The sequence below is a fragment of the Pseudorca crassidens genome, chromosome X (genome assembly GCF_039906515.1).
Source record: "Pseudorca crassidens isolate mPseCra1 chromosome X, mPseCra1.hap1, whole genome shotgun sequence".
Taxonomy (NCBI): Eukaryota; Metazoa; Chordata; class Mammalia; order Artiodactyla; family Delphinidae; genus Pseudorca; species Pseudorca crassidens.
Window position 1 is genome coordinate 31,221,803 of NC_090317.1, and position 20,017 is coordinate 31,241,819.

Genomic DNA, 20,017 nt, shown 5'->3' on the forward strand with positions numbered 1-20,017 from the left:
TTTCTTCATGTAACACTTTAGTTTACCTTTTAGATTACTGCATCTCCCTGGTTTTCCTCCTACCTCATGTCTACTCCTTCTTACTCTTTTTGCCACATTCTCATTAGTTTTTAATTTGAAATAAATTGAACGGAAAAGTATAGACTGAAAATGGAACATCTCTCCCTGCCCCCCTCAAAACCCATATTCCCTCTCACTAATAAAAAATATAAACAAGCTTCATTTGTGTGTGCATGTGTCTATAAATTTCATAGGTGGAAACAGTGCCTCATTTTAAATTACAATTATTTGTTTCTTAATTATTTTTATTTACTGTACACTTTCTGTTTATATTATTTGCTCACTTTTACTATAGTGTTTTATTGGTTTTATTGATTAAGTGTTTGTGTTTGTGTGTATAAATTAATATCATTAACTCTGTTGTCTGTCATGTGTATTGTGAATTTTTTTTGAATTTTATTTATTTTTTTATACAGCAGGTTCTTATTAGTTATCCATTTGACAGACATCAGTGTATACATGTCAATCCCAATCTCCCAATTCATCCCACCACCACCACCACCCCCACTGCTTTCTCCCCTTGGTGTCCATACGTTTGTTCTCTACATCTGTGTCTCTATTTCTGCCCTGCAAACCAGTTCATCTGTACCATTTTTCTTGGTTCCACATACATGTGTTAATATACGATATTTGTTTTTCTCTTTCTGACTTACTTCACTCTGTATGACAGTCTCTAGATCCATCCACGTCTCTACAAATGACCCAATTACATTCCTTTTTATGGCTGAGTAATATTCCATTGTACATATGTACCACATCTTTATCCATTCGTCTGTCGACGGGCATTTAGGTTGCTTCCATGACCTGGCTATTGTAAATAGTGCTGTAATGAACATTGGGGTGCATGTATCTTTTTGAATTATGGTTTTCTCTGGGTATATGCCCAGGAGTGCGACTACTGGGTCATATGGTAATTCTATTTTTAGTTTTTTAAGGAACCTCCATACTGTTCTCCATAGTGGCTGTATCAATTTACATTCCCACCAACAGTGCAAGAGGGTTCCCTTTTCTCCACACCCTCTCCAGCATTTGTTGTTTGTAGATTTTCTGATGATGCCCATTCTAACAGGTGTGAGGTGATACCTCATTGTAGTTTTGATCTACATTTCTCTAATAATTAGTGATGTTGAGCAGCTTTTCATGTGCTTCTTGGCCATCTGTATGTCTTCTTTGGAGAAATGTCTATTTAGGTCTTCTGCCCATTTTTGGATTGGGTTGTTTGTTTTTTTAATATTGAGCTGCATGACCTGTTTATATATTTTGGAGCTTAATCCTTTGTCCGTTGATTCGTTTGCAAATATTTTCTCCCATTCTGAGGGTTGTCTTTTTGTCTTCTTTGTAGTTTCCTTTTCTGTGCAAAAGCTTTTAAGTTTCATTAGGTCCCATCTGTTTATTTTTGTTTTTATTTCCATTACTCTAGGAGGTGGGTCAAAAAAGATCTTGCTGTGATTTATGCCAAAGAGTGTTCTTCCTACGTTTTCCTCTAAGAGTTTTATAGTGTCCTGTCTTACATTTAGGTCTCTAATCCATTTTGAGTTTATTTATTTATTTATTTATTTGCGGTACGTGGGCCTCTCACTGCTGTGGCCTCTCCCATTGCTGAGCACAGGCTCCGTACGCGCAGGCTCGGCGGCCATGGCTCACGGGCCTAGCCGCTCCGCGGCATGTGGGATCTTCCCGGACCGGGGCACGAACCCGTGTCCCCTGCGTCGGCAGGCGGACTCTCAACCACTGCGCCACCAGGGAAGCCCCATTTTGAGTTTATTTTTGTGTATGGTGTTAGGGAGTGCTCTAATTTCATTCTTTTACATGTAGCTGTCCAGTTTTCCCAGTACCACTTATTGTGAATTATTTTTCCTGCTTTATCAAATGCCATTTGACTTTGTGGTATTTTTGAAGTACAGAGTTCTAATTTTTTGCTACAATCAGATTTAACAGTTTTTTCCTTTATGGTTCCTGGGTTCTGGCTGCTGCGTACCTTCTCCACTGAATCATTATAAATAATTTCACTAGGGTTTTCTTTAGTACTGCTTCAAAGCTTCCTTTTTTACCTTTAAATCTTTGGTCCTTCTGGAATTTATTTAGTGTATGAAGTGAAGTAGCGTACAACCTATTTATTTTTCTAAGTGACTACCTGATCGTCCCCCAATCGTTTAATCATCTCTATTTCTCTTACTCGTTTGGAGACTACCTTCACTGTAGAGTAATTCCCTGATGTATTTAAATTCCTCACGAGTTATTAAAAGAATTTATTTATTTCTGTTTTATTTTTCAAACACTGCAGTGGGATTCTCCCCACTCATCGAACTACTCTTGAAAAAAGGTCATCGTGGACTTTATAGCTGTCAAATCATTTAGCTGTATCTTACTTTGGGCAGAACATGAAACAGTTGAATACCCTCTAACCACTGTTCTTCTGAACTATCCTTCTTCTTTTCACAATTCTCTTAGTTTCCCTCCTACCTATTGTCTCTTTTCTTTGCTAGCTTGTCTTCCTCTGTTTATTGCACAAAAGTGTTCATTGAGTTTGCACTTTCTCCTGGCATGAGTAATATTTTCCAGTCTCATCACTTAACTGGCTAAATATTCCTGTGTTTTCCTTTCTACTTCCAACCTAAATCTAGACCTATATTTCCAATTTTCTGTTAGATACTATATGTTGGGCCCTGGGTTACTTCTATATGTCTACACAAACCATTGTTGTTTTTAGTGTTTTTCCTCCTTTCTATACCCTACCTCACTTGATATCATCACCATTTCCCCTTGTTACTTAAATAGATTTTGTCTTTGCTATGTCCCCTTATCCCTTTAAAATCTGCCAGTGATCTGTCATAAGTCCTAGATCTTCCTGCCTGCCCTCATAGTCCTTGTCTGTGCTCTCATCTCATGCCTTGATTTTGGAAGTAGTTCTTATCGGTCTCCATACTTCTGGTCTCTCTCTCTGATCCACCACCACATTGCAGGCAGTGTTAATTTTCTAATACATATGTTTGATCATACAAACTCCATGGTTAAAAATGGTTGGTTTCATTTATATCCTGCATAAGTTGATCACATGCACTTACTTCCTCTCTCTTCCTAACTCCATTAAAATGAGAATAAAGAAATGGAAAAATTCAAAAGGACAAAGAGAACAGGAATGGAAACACTGACAGATGTAAGGTTGGAACTATTTTTTTACTTAGAGCAAAGGAAGTTACAACTCCAATATCTTCCCCTATGTGAACTTTCGAGAGAAAGCAACTCATTCTTCCCATAGAATTCCTAATATTTCAAGACTTGGAGGCACCTGGTCTGTAGAAGGCAGGAATGAGTCATGTGATTGAAAGCATGGGCTGTTCTTTGAAAGTCTAAAATAAGTCGCTGAAGTCTCCTGTACCATCACCCCCTCTCTGCTCCTCTGGAGATCAGAGGTTTATTATGTGGAGAATTTGACAGGAGAGCCCCAGACTCAGAGATCCAGGTGCAGCAAGTGGATTGCTTAAAACGATGGGATTAAGTGAAAGTTTGCATACCTAATTTTGGGACCTGTATGTTCTACCCTAGATGTAGTTGGTAAAAAGTTTCATGAATTAATTATTTTCACATTCCCAGATTCCTGATAGTAATCTAGATATAGCTGGTTTTCTCTTGGCACGTCTTCTAAAAAATCATGTAGCCTAAACAAAATTAAAATTTCTCAACCTCTCAGAATTCTCTCACTGGTTAAACACTTTTAGAAAAGGTAAGTCAAAAGTCAGTTGATTTTGAGATGCTTAAAAAATTTATTTTGTTTAGGCTACTCAGTTTCTTTACTTGTAATAACAGAGAATATAAGCAGAGAAATGCGATTGTGCAAATAATTATGAATGCTATGTTGTCATTTGATTTGTTTCTTTTTTAGAGTTTTGAAGACCCAAGAAACAGAGTACAGTTGACCCTGAAACAGCACAGGAGTTAGGGGCGCCAACCCCTAAACAGCTGAAAATCCTCGTACTGCTATCTCTGCTGTTAAAAAAAAAAAGAATTGATAAATCGTGCACCCAAGGGCAGGAAGTTGAAACAGTTTGGATAGAATCAGGACTGAAACCCTAGTTCTTTTGATTCCACATATTATGATCTCTAATTGAACACAAGCTTTTCCCCACACTTAGTTAATTTAAAGATTTGTAAAATGGAAATGCAGGTACTATATTTATTGAGAAAAATATGTAAGTGGACCTGCACAGTTCAAACCTGTTTTGTTCATGGTCAACTGTACTTTTTCCCTTTCTACTTCTTTTCCTTTTGCCCCTAAATTAAGAGGCAGGTGAAGGCAGGGAACAATGAAGAAAATCTTTTTTCCTCTAGCTTAATTATTTTAGGTTTTCAAGTAGTTTTATAACAAACAATTATATGAACAAACTAAACTGGATACTATACGTTTTTATCTTCCCAATGCAATAAATTGATTTTATTAACAAGAAACATTTATGTAAATTATACATTTTTGCTTCCCAATATATTTGAAATTAATAGAATACATTAAATATACTCTCTATTGCCAATGCAAAGCATCCACATTACTAAAAACAAATATATACTATAGTTTACTACCACCTCGCCTGCTCCTTTCCCGTAAAAACAATGTTCCTACCTCTATTACCTATTTTATATCTTTAAGGTTTAAAAATCTTTAAACAATCTTTCTATCCTTAATTTTGACCAACCGCTTCGAAAATCGTGGGCCCTGCATATGGGCCCCACAGGCCTCAAGTCCCGCTGGTAACTCTTCGCTCCTTAACTTCTCTGTCTCACCCAACTTCACACATACACCCCAGGTCTTCTGACTCTCATTTAATCCATCTTCCTTTATACACGGTGGTTTTTCCATAGATCATTGTTGGCTAATGATTTCACATGAAATTAGTCAGTACTCTTTAATGATTTCAGTGTTGAATTTCATAGGTATTTGGACTATTGCAGATTCAGTTTCTTGATTTTCATAAGCTGTAATATAGATATTAGGTACATGGACATACATTTTGCCTATCGCAAAATATGTAAAATATTACAAAGGTAGCATAATGTGAAAATTCTAGTGTTGATTTTCATAGTAAATATTGACTTCTTTTCCTCCTGAACAGGTCATTCTCCAGCTTTTAGAGGTGATGGATCATCTGCATAGAGGGGAATCAGTTGCTGCAATACTCCGTAACCGGTATATTTATGGAAGCAATTTACCTTATAAGTTATATAATGTCTCTTCTGCTTATTTATTTACCTAACATAGTTGGTGCTCAATAAATATTTGTTGAATACCTGGCATAAAATAAAAGTATTTGCTATATGAGTGAATAAAAGAATGCCTGGGTGACAAAGAAATGGAATGAAGAACATGTTAATAACTGTGTGTTCTGAGCTAATGAAAAACATAGAAAATATAATCAGAAATCAAAATCGGTGTACATTGTGAACACCTGGAATTCAGTCAGTGGAGCTATTGATTTGAATTTTTAGTTTTAAAGCATACCAATGAATAAATACTGGTATCTGTTGCTTACGAATAGATGTCTCAACGAAGTATTTTTTTAAATAGCATTGCCCTGTGATTGTGTGTACCTTTCTGTTATTTAAAATTCCAGTTAAAACTTTTTTAGGGAGTTCTGAGAAGTTGAGAGCTTCCTCTGTCAATTTAGGATTTTAAATTCGTGGTTTAAAGAAACATAGACTTTACTTTGCAGCAGTGAAAGAGTATCCCTTATTCCCAATAGTTTAATTGTATGGTTTGGGTGAAATATTTGAAATAATATGCTGGAGTTGTCTGTATCATGGTTCTGACAGTTACTAGTGTAGTCTTGGTTAAGTTTTTTTTGTTTTTTTTTTATAAATTTATTTATTTATTTATTATTTTTGGCTGTGTTGGGTCTTTGTTGCTACAAGCGGGCCCTCTCTAATTGTGGCTAGCGGGAGCTACTCTTTGTTGCAGTGCGCTGGCTTTTCTTGTTGCAGAGCATGGGCTCCAGGCGCACGGGCTTCAGTAGCTGTGGCGCGTGGGCTCTAGAGCGCAGGCTCGGTAGTTGCGGCGCACGGGCCCAGCCACTCCGCGGCATGTGGGATCTTCCTGGACCGGGGCACGAACCCGTGTCCCCTGCATCGGCAGGCGGACTCTCAACCACTGTGCCACCAGGGAAGCCCGGTTAAGTTTTTTAATTGCTCTGGGCCTTAACTTTCTCGTCTGTGAATTGGGGATAATAATAATACCTATATCTCAAGGTTGTTTTGAGTGTTAAAAACGGGTCTATTGGGTGTGTGTGTTTGTGTGGAGAGAGAGAGCTTGGCAAGTAATTCACGGTATATCAGTGCTTGTGTTGAAATATAAATGTGGGATTTTAACTATTTTGAAAATACAATATTTGTGTTACTAAATTCTAAAGTACTTTAAAAATAGGTGTGTCTTCAAAGAATATGCAAAGTGGGGAAAGGCTGAAGTATAAAGGGGACACATATAACGTTATTGTTATTTGAAAGATACCATGGTAGGAATTGTACATAATATTCCCATCAAGGAAATATTGAATGAAAGGTACATTCTTGTTGGAATGTGGGCAAGGGGCTGTAAGGTAGACTTGTTCAGAGATACCGAGAGCCAGGAAATCACAGCAGAAATCACGTGTTGCCATGTTGGGTGAAAAGATAGAAGAGTAGATTGCTGGGCCAGTTGGACGGGGGACGTTGTGCCGAATACCTAATGGTAAACTGAGTCTGTAGAGTTCAAGCACTGCTGAAGCAGCGATTCTATATCACACATTTGGAAGAGGAACTAGTAGGATGGCAGGATTTCCTAAGCTCAAGTTGATAACTGTGGTGGTTATAGCATAATTGAATTTGTTTCCATTATTATTATTGAGATATAATTGCATATAGTAAAATACACAAACATTTAAATATACGTCTTGATTTTTATACATGCAGACATCCGGGTAACCACAACCCAGGTCAAGATAGAAAACAATGCCATCCCTCCAGAGAATTCCCTCGTTCCCCTTTCCAGTTCATGTCCCCTCCCTTCCTACTGACTTACATATTTTAGGTTAGTGTTGCTTGTTCTTGAACTTCATGTAAATGGAGTCAAACACTGTGTGTTCTTTTGTGTGTGGCTTCTGTTGTTCAAAATAATGTTTTTGAAATCCACCATCCTTGCAGGTATCTGTAGTTTCTTCTTTTTTTTATTGCTCTGTAGTGTTCCATTGTTTAACTATGCCACAGTTTGTTTATCCATTTCTTGTTGAGAGTCACTTAAGTTATACCCATTATTTGGCTCTTATGAATTAAGCTGTTGTTGACATTTTTTAACAAATCTTTTTGTGGCCATATACACTCATTTCCTTTGGATATATACCTAGAAGTAGAATTGGTGGGTCATAGGAGATGTATACATATATTTATTTAATTTATTTAACATTCGTAGAAACTGCCAAGCACTTTTTACCATTTTCTTTTCTGACCAGTAATAAGTGAGAATCCTCACAAGCTCTTGGTATTTAATTTTAGCTATTCTCTTGGGTATGTAGGTGTTTCCCACTATGGTTTTCACTTTGCATTTTCCTCACGTGTTTATTAACTATTTGTGTTTTAGAAGTATCTGTTCAAATCTTTTGCCCATTTAAAAAACTGGGGTTTTTTTCTCTTTGAGTTTTAAGAGTTTTTAAATTTTTTCTTGATATTTAGATGTATGTCTTATGAATATTTTCTTCCAATCTGTAGCTGGCCATCCCATTTTCTTGTTTGTGTCTTTTGGTGAGCAGTTTTATTTTTGTTTCATTTTGATGAAGTTCAATTTATCATTTTTTTTCTTTTATGCTCAGTAATTTTTGCATCTTTCTAAGAAATCTTTACCCTCCCAAATTTCAGGCTTTCTTCCTGATGTTTTATGGTTTTAGCCCTCACATTATAAGTGCATTCTTGACCAGAAACTTAAATAAATGAACTTATGAACTGTTTGTATACACAAATTATGGGTCAGTTTCATATTCTAAATAAAATACAAACCAAACACATTTAGGAATGTATGAAAAGTATTAACCCTTTGTGACTAGGAAAGTTTTACCCCAGAGTGTGGATTCCTTAATACCATGAAAGCTACTCATATGACACATCCTGTCAATAGATCTCATAAGAAATAAAAGGTACAGTAAATGCTGAAGGTGTTTGAAAAAAATTCATTGCCCATAAGAATAAAGAATTAGTGATAGAAAGTTGCACTCTTAACAAGAAAAATAATTATCTCTCTGAAACCAAGAAACAAGCATCGCACTTAATGATAAATGTAAGAGTTGTTCCTTAAGCAGCAACAAAACAAAGATGCCCTCTAATCACCACATTAAAATATGTATCTATAAACTATGGCCAATGTCAATAAAGAGGCATACTTAACAGGAAGGAGGAGACAAAAAAATGATCAAGTTTTAGAAGATAGACTCATGTGCCTGCAAAAGCTAAGACATAAAAACAAGTTCTTAATTGACAGTTTTAATATAAGTTCTAAATATAGTTGGGTATAAGATAAAAATAAAAACCAGTACCTTTAATCTATATTACAAATAGTCATTTAAAATATATAATGGAAAATATTCCATTTACAAAAGCCATAAAATGTAAATATTTAGTAATAACCCCAACAAAAATTTCTAGGACCTATATAAAGAAAATTTAAAAATTCAACTGAGAGATAGGAAAGAAGATTTTTTTTAAAATGGAGAGACAAAAAAAAAAAAAAAATGGAGAGACATGCGATGGTCCTCGATTAAAAGGCTAAATTTTGGGGCTTCCCTGGTGGCACAGTGGTTGAGAGTCCGCCTGCTGATGTAAGGGACGCGGGTTCGTGTCCCGGTGCGGGAAGATCCCACATGCCGCGGAGCAGCTGGGCCCGTGAGCCATGGCCGCCGAGCCTGCGCGTCCGGAGCCTGTGCTCCGCAACGGGAGAGGCCACAACAGTGAGAGGCCTGCGTACCGCAAAAAAAAAAAAGGCTAAATTTTGGAAAGAGCTCTTCCCAAATTGTTATATAGATTTAACACGAATTTAATGGGAAATTTAAAATTTTGTCAAGGTGATTATTCAATAAGATAATGAATGTATGAAAGAAATGTATCCCCATTGCTTAATACAATGTCTGACATGTAGTAATTGCTGGTCAAAAAAATCTAATTTTTCTATTTATAATTCAACAAACATTTATTGTGTAATTGCTAAGTGCTAAACATTTTCAGGTGCTAAAATATGATGATGAATATTAAAAGTGATGAATCTTTGTTCTATTGCAGAAAGTTAACGTCGAAAATTAGTAAACAAGGTAGGAAGATAAAGAATTAAGGGTGGAGGGTAGCAGTGCAGAATAGCATCAACCTGTTATTAGTCTTAGATGTTTTTAGTCTTGCAATCTACCATTCAGCATATGTTCTACCCTATTAGGACTTTTATTCCAGTGATTCATTTAGTACAGGGAGAGGTCAGCCATATGTGTCTTGCTTTGTTGCAAACAGCAAGTGTGAGTATCGTCCTCATGTACACATTACAGTAATGTCAGGGAGACATTTGGTTAAGAGTCACCCAGTTGGTGTTATGGTGGTGGTGTGTACTGATGGGGTTCCTAGCTGTAATAAGGATTTCTGCAGTGACATGTAAAGCTCTAACAGTGTTCCAGTTTTCTAAAAGTACTCTTTGATAAATAAAACACAGTATATAATATTGTCTGATGTTTGCAGTAAGGAAAAAGAGTGCCAAACACTGTATAATTGGATTTTCATCCCTTTAACAAATATTATGCACCACTTACTGTGCACGGTGTTAGGGATATGGCAGTGAATGATAATACATGGTTCCCTGCCAGTTTGGTGGCTATTGTAGTAGTCAAAATAAGAAATGAGGAGAGTCTGAACAGAGGTGATGGCAGTGGAAATGAGGAAGAGGGGAGGGGAGGGAGTTGTGAAATACTTAGGGGTAACTTTAACAATACTTGGCGTTCAACTAGATTCTTCACACTCTAGTCAACATGATCTTTTAAAATGGATTATCTGATAATGTGGTCCAGATTGCCCTTTCCTGTCCCTGACTATTGAAATCCTACCTGTTCTCCAAGACCCAGATCAAATTCAGTGCCCTATGTATCAACCTTCCCTGATCAATCCAAGCAGATGATCAGGAGGGTCTCTTTTGCCTCTGAACTGGTTTTCTTCCCTGTAGTGAATTTTATCACATTTGGCTCTGCGTTGAAGTTAATTTGAGCATCTTTCCTTACAGCATCATTAAGAGAGCTCTTTCAGAGCGTGACTACCTGTATCTAATGTATATTTATATCACATTGCATATAATGCAGGATTTTGTACATAATAGGCATTCATTAAATATTTAGAGAAGTTATAACATTTATCAATAATTATTTGTTGCCGATGATTTCATTTGGTTAAATTGTTTAGGGTAGTTTTGTTTCCCACAGTCAACTCTTACTAATAGTTAAGCAATTGAATATTAAGCGACAATCTTTAAGTTGTAAAATAGACTAATGAAATTTACTACAGATTCTAGGAATAAGCTTTGACTTTTTTTACTGGCTTACTATATAATCATTTCTTAATAGTATATGATGCCAAGGGAACACAGGGCTTTTCAGGTCATTTGATATTTTAAAATATTGAGCCTTTACTGTTTGTCAAGCGCTGACCTCACCTGTAACATTTAAGGATTGGAAGATCCCGACCTTCCTCTTAGTTTTAAAAGTCTGGAATTATATCTTTAAACCTAAGCACACAGTAGGTGATAAATAAACACATCTTTGATTAACCTTGAGGATGGTCAGTCATTGAAGATGTCCTTTTTATTACTGTTTTCACAATTTGACTTTATAAACTTCCATGAAGGTATGGTTATTTATGCTCTTTCAAGATTAAAAATTTATGAAGATCTAGTTTTACCTTTGCTAAATTGAGTCAGTGATTATAATAAGGTTAAATCTTAGGCTAGAAGATGCCTATAAGCATTATAATATGAGGGTAATGCACGAATTTCTGAGGCCAGTTAAATTTTATACAGTGGACTTTTATTTTGGCCCAGAAATTCTGTAAGTCTTGGTTACCCACTATAATTGTCATAATACGTTGCTGTAGGTGCACGTTTATCAGCATATTTGTTCCTCTTACCGAACAGTTGCATGTCTTTATACAAAGGACGTAAACTTGTTAGTAATGTTGCCTGTTCGATCTTTCTAGAGAATTTTCCAGGCCGTAGAAAGTGTTCCTGCTTCTGGGGAGAGGAATTACTACCCTGATTCCCCTTTCTGTGTCTTACATGTTCCTGTTCATAATTCTGTACATGTTCTACACATCCTTTCTGGGACATCTCATCTACAGCCATTAGTTGAATCCCAAACTATATGTGAAGACCTTAACATTTCTATGTATTTAACATTTAAATCTTTTTCATGAGTCCCCAACTAAAAAGTGCTGTATTCCTCTCTCTACCAGTTTGTTCATTTGTTTTGACTTTACGAGTAATACATATTTATTATAGAACAGTTAAAAATAACAAATTATATACAGATATGCAGGGAAAATAATCACCGAAAGTAACTCTGGTAACCCCTTAATGCATTTCACTCTAGTCTTTTGGTGCATTTTGAAATGTAACTGTAGTTGTAATTATTGAACACGATATGATTCTAGTGTTGTACTTAAGAGCAGAGGCTTTGAAGTCTTCCAAATACAGGTTTAGATCAAGCTTTGCTTCTTGCTAGCTGTGTGAACTTTGGAAAGTTTCTTAACCTCTCTGAGTCTGTTTCCTCATCTATAAAATAAAAGAGTATCATTGTTTGGGATTGTTCTGAGAATAAAATAAAATTTTGTAAAGTAGTCACATTCCTGGTACATGATAAATTCTCAATAAATGGAAGCACTTACTGTTTTATTACACTGTATATCATGTCTGTATCCTGCTGTTCTTCTTAGTTGTATCATGAACATTTTCACATGTTAATAAAAACTTGTAGTAGATATAATAGCTGCAAAGTATAAACTCTTTCCCGGTATAAATGATTTCTTAAATATTTAGGTTGGATCCACTTTTGGGGTGTTATTTGTTTTAGTGTCTTCCATATCTATCATATTTTCTCTCCTCACTTTAATATTTGTCATCTTTTTTCCTTTTACTTAATGAATTTATTTTATACTGTATCAGACTCTCTCTTTACTCCCTCTGATATACATTTTGGTTGTGACTCTGGTTTAGTTTCCTGGTAGTTGGCAAATACAATTTATTGCTTTCCTCATCTGATCATGTTATCTTATTTGGCTTCCTCTTCCCGCTTTACTGAGGCCATGTTTTCTCATTCTCCTGAATGGGCCAAAGGCTTTCAACATTGTTTTCTGACTCCTATATGAAAGCATTTGCAGAGTTCTGCTCTTTCTCTGAGTCTTTATAATGACAAATCTCCTTGTTTTTCAATACATTTTCATTGCTCCCATGCTAGTTGTTTTTCTGTTTATTCTCAAAGGAAGAAAGATTCCTTGAATGGCCTTTGTACTGGCTGTTCCCTTTGTCTGAAACGTTCTTCCCCATGGTCTTTGTGTGACTGGTTCTTCTTTTCAGATCTCCACTTAAATGTCCACTTAAAGGTTTTCTTTGACTACCCACTCTAAAGTGGTCACTTGTTTAGTGTCACACACACACCCCCCAGTTTCATTCTCTGCATGACTCGTCACTACCACTATTAGATATTTTCCTTCTTTGTTTATTATCTATCCCTTTTTGCTAAAATAGAAGCTCTAGGAGGTCAGGGATCTTGTCCATCTTGATTATCTTTTTCCCCAGCCAAGATTCCTGACCTTGTTTATTTTATTTTATTTTATTTTTTTAATTTTTATTTTATATTGGAGTGGAGCTGGTTAACAATGTTGTGTTAGTCTCAGGTGTACAGCAAAGTGATTCAGTTATACATATACATGTATCTTTTCTTTTTCAAATTCTTTTCCCATTTAGATTATTACAGAATATTGAGCACTGTTTCCTGTGCTATGTAGTAGGTCTTTGTTGGTTATCTATTTTAAATATAGCAGTGTGTACTTAAATTTTAGCACCTACCACCATGTCTTGTACATATTAGTTGCTCAGTAGGCGTTTGCATACTGAATGAATTGACCATTGCCCCTGTATGTGCTCTTGGGTACTAATCCAACCCCTTCCTCAGAGTTTTACCCATGAGCCAGTACTGATAGAAATAAATGATTGAAATAAATAGATGAGGGAGAAGAGACAATTCTTCCTTGCAGAACAATTCCGAATTTTATATATGTACGAATGTGTGTGTTTGTATGTATATGTTTCCCCCATTCAACAGATGGAACTTCATCTATCTCCCCCCTTGAGTGTGGACTTAATGATTTGCTTTCCAAAGGAAAGAGTATGGAAAGGAAAAATAGTACCTTTATAGTGAAGAAGTGTGGAAAATGCTACCTGTGGTAGACTTAACAGTGGCCCTCCAAAGATGTCTACATATTAGTCTGCAGAACCTGTGACTGATACTGTATGTGGCAAAAACAGACTTTGCAGATGTGATTAAGTTAAGGACCTTGAGGTGGGGAAATTAGCCTGGATTATCCAGGAGAGCCCAGTGTAATCACAAGGGTCCTCATAAAAGGGATGCAGGTGGATTCAGAGTCAGAAAAGGGAGATGTGATGATGGAAGGAGAGTTTGGAGCCATGCTGTTTGAAGATGGAGGAAGGTGTCATGAGCCATAGAATGCAGGTGGCCTCTAGAAGCTGGAAAAGACAAAGAAACAAATTCTCCCCTCAAGCCCTGCCAATACCTTGATTCTAGACTTCTGACCTCCAAAACATTAAGATAGTCAATTTGTGTTGTTTAAAGCTGTTAAGATTGTAGTTATTTGTCACAGCAGTAATAAGAAATGAATATACCATGTACCCAGAGTCTGGCACACAGGCTTCCCAGTATATAGCAATATTTGTAAGTTCTGACTTGATATGAACACAAGAGAGGTATCAAGGGTGGACAGTGGAAGGGAACAGCACCTTTGCCAGGTCTGTTCCCATACCTGTGCTGTATTTTCTCACTTTTTGTGTCTGTTAGATATTTGGCAGTAAGTTGGGGCTGGCGGGATCAGAGGCTATTAGCTATTTGTTATTTAAATTTAGACACTCATGTATTCATCTTAAAGTTTTCCTTACCCAATTGTGTAATTTATGCTCACTGTGAAGTATTTGGAAAAATATGGAAAAGTATAATTCTACTGCACTGAAAGCACTGTTAATATTTTAAAACTCATAAATACAAGTGTTTATTCAACATTGAATAAACCAACTCTTATTTCAATAATACCGTTGCCTGGTATTGTAAACACGATGGGTCCAAACCTGTCTCATCTCTGTCCCCAGAACCTGCCTCCTCATCTGTGGTCTTGGCCTTGTTTAGTGACACTGCCATTCACTCAGAAAGTTGGCCATCATCCAGGACTCTTCTTTCTTTCTCATTCCCCATATTCAGTCAGTCACCAAGTCCCATTTCTCTTTCCTAATTATTTCTCCAATCCACTCCCTCTGCTGCTTTATTCTTATTACCTCCTTCTTACTTCAGACCCACATAGTTTGTCACCTAGATCTTTATAATATCCTTCTAAACTGATTTTTGGCCTCCAGTCTTAAACCTCTTTTACCTCCCACCTCCTTCTCCCTCTCCAGTCCATCCCTCCCGTTACAGCCATAATGATCTTTCTGGAATGTAAAGATGTATGTTCATATCACTTCCTTGTTTAGATTTCTTCACTGGCTCCTCTCTGCCTGCCTAGCCTCATCTCCTGCCTAGAGCACATGTTGCCCTCCCTCAAAATTGGGAGGTGATATGTTTCCTCCTGTTTCCATCCCTCTTGCTGGTATGCCTTCTCCCTGGTTGTTGGCCTAACCAACTCCTGTTTATCCTTCAAGACCCAGCAAAGGTATTAGTAACTCCTCTGTGATACTTTCACTGACATGTACCCCATCCTCTTCCAAACAGAATTAGGTATTCTTTTCTTATGGCTCCCATAGTATCAACTCTTATTTCAATGGTGGTGGTAGTGGTGATCAAAGTCTCAATAGTAGGGCTTCCCTGGTGGCGCAGTGGTTGAGAGTCCGCCTGCTGATGCAGGGGACACGGGTTCGTGCCCCGGTCCGGGAAGATCCCACATGCCGCGGAGCGGCTGGGCCCGTGAGCCATGGCCGCTGAGCCTGTGCGTCCAGAGCCTGTGCTCCGCAACGGGAGAGGCCACAACAGTGAGAGGCCCGTGTACCGCAAAAAAAAAAAAAAAAAAGTCTCAATAGTAGTGCTAGTTGTATTTGAATAGTCATTATAATAGCTGACACATATAGCATTTACTTTGTGCCAGGTTCGAACTCATATATATACACACACACACACATAGATATAATTCTATATTCCTTATTCCAAATTTATCTTATTCTCATAATAACCCCATGAAGAAGGTACTATCATTATTCTCATTCTACAAGTGAGTACATCGAGGCACAGAAAAGTTTAAGTAAGTTGTCCAGGGTCACAGAGCTAATAAGCATGGATGCAGGGCTCACACCCAGGGAGTTCAGCTCAGTCTGTGCATTTAACCATATGCCTGTCTGTCTCCTTCCCTGGGTTGTGAACTCCCTTAGTACTTTTTACCTACTACCCATGATGTTGACCCTAAGGCCAAGGCATTTCTGCTGTATTTTGGAAGTGCATACCATTAATAGGTTAAGTGCTATAAATGAATTGGGAACCTGGAAACTGATAAAAGTAAGTTTTTCTTTAAAAAGTTTTCTCTTCTCTCCTTTTCCAGTCCTTCAGTTTTTCCCCCTTTTCATCTTCCCAACAAATGCAGTTGCATGGAAAGTGTTGAAAGATTATGTAAAATTTCCAAAGGCTCCTGAACCACAGTTGGGTCATGGGTTACATGGGACTAGGGACGTGGACCCATGAAATAATTCACAGCCTTAGCGATGTGGATGCTTTTTAAAAATATACAGTCAGACAACAAAGTTTTCCTTTTGGTTATCAGTGTTGTGTGATATTTTGACTTCCTGTCTCCTAATACTTTTCTTTCTGCCATTGCTTCATTTTAGATTAAAATGAATAGAAAAAGAGTAATACCTTTTCTTTTTCCTGGAAGGAAGCTCTACTCTTCCTTTGGATTGTAGTTTCTGTGCCTGGCTTTGGGTTTTAGCTATGGCAAATCTCAAGCTTTGTGACCCTCAGGCAGCCCTATTATGGGTCTCCTCTGAGAGCTCAAGGCCTTAATCTGCCATTGAGGGAAAGGGAACGTGTCCTCCTCCCTCACTTCCTACCCTTACCGGGTAGATAATGCAATAAATTCTTCCAAAGGTGGAGACGTTTTCCTTTACCAGCACAGCATGGCATAGCTGACATAGATACGAGCTCCAGATAGCTAGAAAGAAATCCTCTGGTGATTTTAGCAATCTCCTTTTCGGGAAACAAAATAACAGAGGCAGCAGAGTGAATTTGAATTAAACTTGTTTTTGACAGGAGCTGTGCCTAGATATAGACAGTGTCCTTTATTTTTCCTGGCACATTATTGAAAATAGTATTATGTAACTTCGCCTGAGCTTGTCTGAGATCAGCCATTGTCCAGAGCTGGCTAGAACATACTTTTCTCTCTAGGTTCCCTGAGGCAGTGCTAAAACCAATAAGGCCTCTAGGGAGAGAATAGCTATTTGATCTCCAGACCCTACAGTCTGCCCCTTCACGTTACCTTTATCCGTTGACCGTGTGGCGTGAAGGGGAAAGTACATAAATACTAGCTTTTGATCCCATACTCCTACCCATTCCCTTTAAGGGTAGTTCATTACCTGATAGACCCTTCTGTTGAAAAGGCAGAGTGCAGTCCTGAGTTTGAAAAACTCTGTTTTCTGGTCCTGGCTCTGCCAACATAACAGTGGCAATTTATTTAATATGCTATCAATTTCTTTCTTTTTCTTTCTCCTTTTTTTCCAAACAGAAATATTTTCTTTCTCCTGTCTTGAAAATTAATGAGATGATATGCTTGAATTACTTTGTTCTCCCTGGAAGGTAGACCCTCCAGCAGGTCAAGTTGATTTTTGAAAGGAGTTGAAAACAGAGTTAAGGCTATTTGTTTTTCTAAGAATAGTTGTGGCTCCACAAAAAAGAGACTGCATTTCTTTAGAGATAGAAAAAGATTGTAGAGATGTTGTACAACCCTCTTAAATATAAAACGAAAGGGAATCTGATATGCAAAGGTGAGAGAACTTTTCCAAGTTCGCGTAGCAAGGGAAAGACCCAAGACACGAGTACCCAGGTTTTCTGACATAAAGTGTCATTTTTACCTCAGAAACCTACATTTTGCACATTTAAAGCAAAAAACGTAGTTTCTATAATTAAACGTTTTCTGTCAGATTTTCGGTATTGTATGGTGCATAAATTTTGTATTTACAGTTAAATTGGTATATACTGTATCATTATTTACATGTGTAAAACACTTTTGGCTAAATAGTTCAAGTAGTTTCTTTTCTGTGGGATGGATAAGTATTGATAAGGGAATTAATGCTTACATTAATTACAATAAGGGAATAAGTCTTAATCTAACAATCAGTGGCAAGTAGGGAGGTAGATAAAAATAGATCGAAACGTAACCCAGTCAGTGTCCTAAACGTTACTATGAGCACTATTCTAGCGTAGTATTTGGCCATAAACATATATTTAATGACACGTCTGCGTCCAGACACAGCTCTTGCTGTTAGCAACGTTGTTAATTCAATTTCAACTCATTCTCCTGCCTCAGTCATTTTGTTCCCCCTAAAACAGATTGCTAAAATCATCCATTTCTTTCCAGCTGTCTATAGCCCCATGTATTAGTTTCCTCTTGCTGCTGTAACAAATAAGCAGAATCTCAGTGCTTAAAACAACACAGATTTATTATCTTGCAGTTCTGGAGGTCATGGGGCTAAATTCAAGGTATAGGCAGGACTGCGTTCCTTTTGGAGTCTTTAAGGGAGAATCTGCTTCCTTACCTTTCTCAGCTTTCAGAGGCCGCCTGCACTCCTTTGCTCTCTTCCTCCATCTTCAAACCCAGCAACAGTGGGTTGAGTTCATTTCACATCTCATCACTTGGACCTCTTCTGCTTCCTTCTTCCAATTTTAAGAATGCTTATGATTATATTGAACCTACTTGAATAATCCAGTATAATCCCCCCATTTCACAGCCCTCGGTTTAATCACATCTGCAAAGTCTTTTTTGCCATGTCAAGTAACATATTCACAGGTCTTGGGGATTAGGCAGTGTACTGGGGATTAGGCCATCGCCTTGATCACCACACTCAGTATCCACGTCTACACTACCATGCTGTGTGTTTGCCTTCTGAGAGTGTTAAGATAATGGCTCTTTTTCAGTTTTAAGAATTATTTTCTAAAACATTTATCACAAATTCTTATTCCAGTGCCCCTCATGTGCTTTCCTTCCCTTTTCTTTAAAAAAATATATTTTATTTATTTATTTATTTGGCCATGCCATGCAGCTTGCCGGATTTAGCTCCCTGACAAGGGATTGAACCTGGGCCCTCAGCAGTGACAGCACCACGTCCTAACCACTGGACCGCCAGGGAATTCCCTTCCTTCCCTTATCAAGAGAATTTTTACACATTACAGATGAAATAATATGTGTACATATATGAAAATTACAGAAGTTTTGGAAAATGCAGAAAACAAAATAAATCACACATTATTTCACCTTATCTAAGGTAAACCAGTTATTGTGTTGTCGTACATCCTTTCAACTGTTTTTCCATGCATACATTTTACATGGTCATCATGTATGTGCAATTTTCTATTTTACAAAGTGATGCCATTAACACTTTCCATATTGTTAATAATCTACTTAATAATCACCTAATGAAGAAAATAACATTTTTAAAATAAAATTAATCTACGTATAGTCGAAAATTTAGAAAATACAGAAAGGTATAAATAAAAAATAATTTCTAGTGTTATTATTCAGATTTAACTACTCTTTTAACATTTAAATATATTTCACTCAGCCATTTTTGCCTCCCTTTTTTTAAATAAAGTAAAATTAGACTCATACCTTATACATATCTTTATATCATGTTTTTCTCTAATAATGCAGTTTTAACATTTCCCCATATTACTACTATATATTGTTCTAAATGGTACAATTAAAATAAATAGTATTGCAAAATTAATATATCTCATTATTTTTAGAACTTAGAAAGTACTTTTATGAAAAGAAAATTTATATCATTCAGTTATTTAACTACTCGGTTAATATATTGGTCTATATTTATACAAAATGTGTGTATATGTATTATTTTTATAAAAATAGGCTCATATTATAGATATTAATTTGTATTTTTCACATAATATATCAAGAGTATCGTTCTGTGTCCTCATTCCTTTTCATCATCACTCAACGTGATATGCTTATAAAATGCTGTCTGGAACATAATAAGCACTAAAATATTTCCTCTTAAAGTTGTTATCATTAACCTCATTATAAATATTATTTTAGTGTATGCATGTACCAAAATTTATATCAGCGTTTTCCAATTTGTAATACTTTTTATTTTGAAACAATCTCAGATTTACAGAAAAACTATAATATCAGTACACAGAGCTCTTCTTTTTCTTGAACCATTTTAGAGTCACTTGCTGACACAATGCCCATTAGCCCCAAATTCTCTAGTGTATAACTTCTAAAAATGAGAACAGTCTCCTATATAACCTCAATTCAACCATCAAAATCAGGAAATTAACATTAATCCATTGCCACATTCTAATCAAGGCCCATTCAGATATTTCCAATTATTCCCAAAATGTTCTTGATAGCAAAAAGTTCCAGTTCAGAATCATGCATGGCATTTAATTGTAATATCGCTTCAGTTTTCTTCGTATGGAACACGTCCTCAGTCTTT

General features: G+C 36.7%; 1 protein-coding gene across 8 annotated transcripts in view; it reads left to right on the plus strand.

The window, feature by feature from the left end:
- KLHL13 (kelch like family member 13) overlaps positions 1–20,017 on the plus strand; it is a 186,737-nt gene that overhangs the window by 68,596 nt on the left and 98,124 nt on the right. For 7 of the 8 annotated variants that reach the window (XM_067722564.1, XM_067722572.1, XM_067722563.1 and 4 more), the window contains one exon: positions 5,166–5,239. The exons of the other annotated variant lie outside the window; for it this stretch is intronic. In XM_067722564.1, the coding sequence (XP_067578665.1) occupies positions 5,190–5,239 (50 nt within the window). In that variant the 5' untranslated portion in view covers positions 5,166–5,189. Of the gene's footprint in view, positions 1–5,165; positions 5,240–20,017 lie in introns of those variants that run through there. 8 annotated transcript variants of the gene reach the window in all.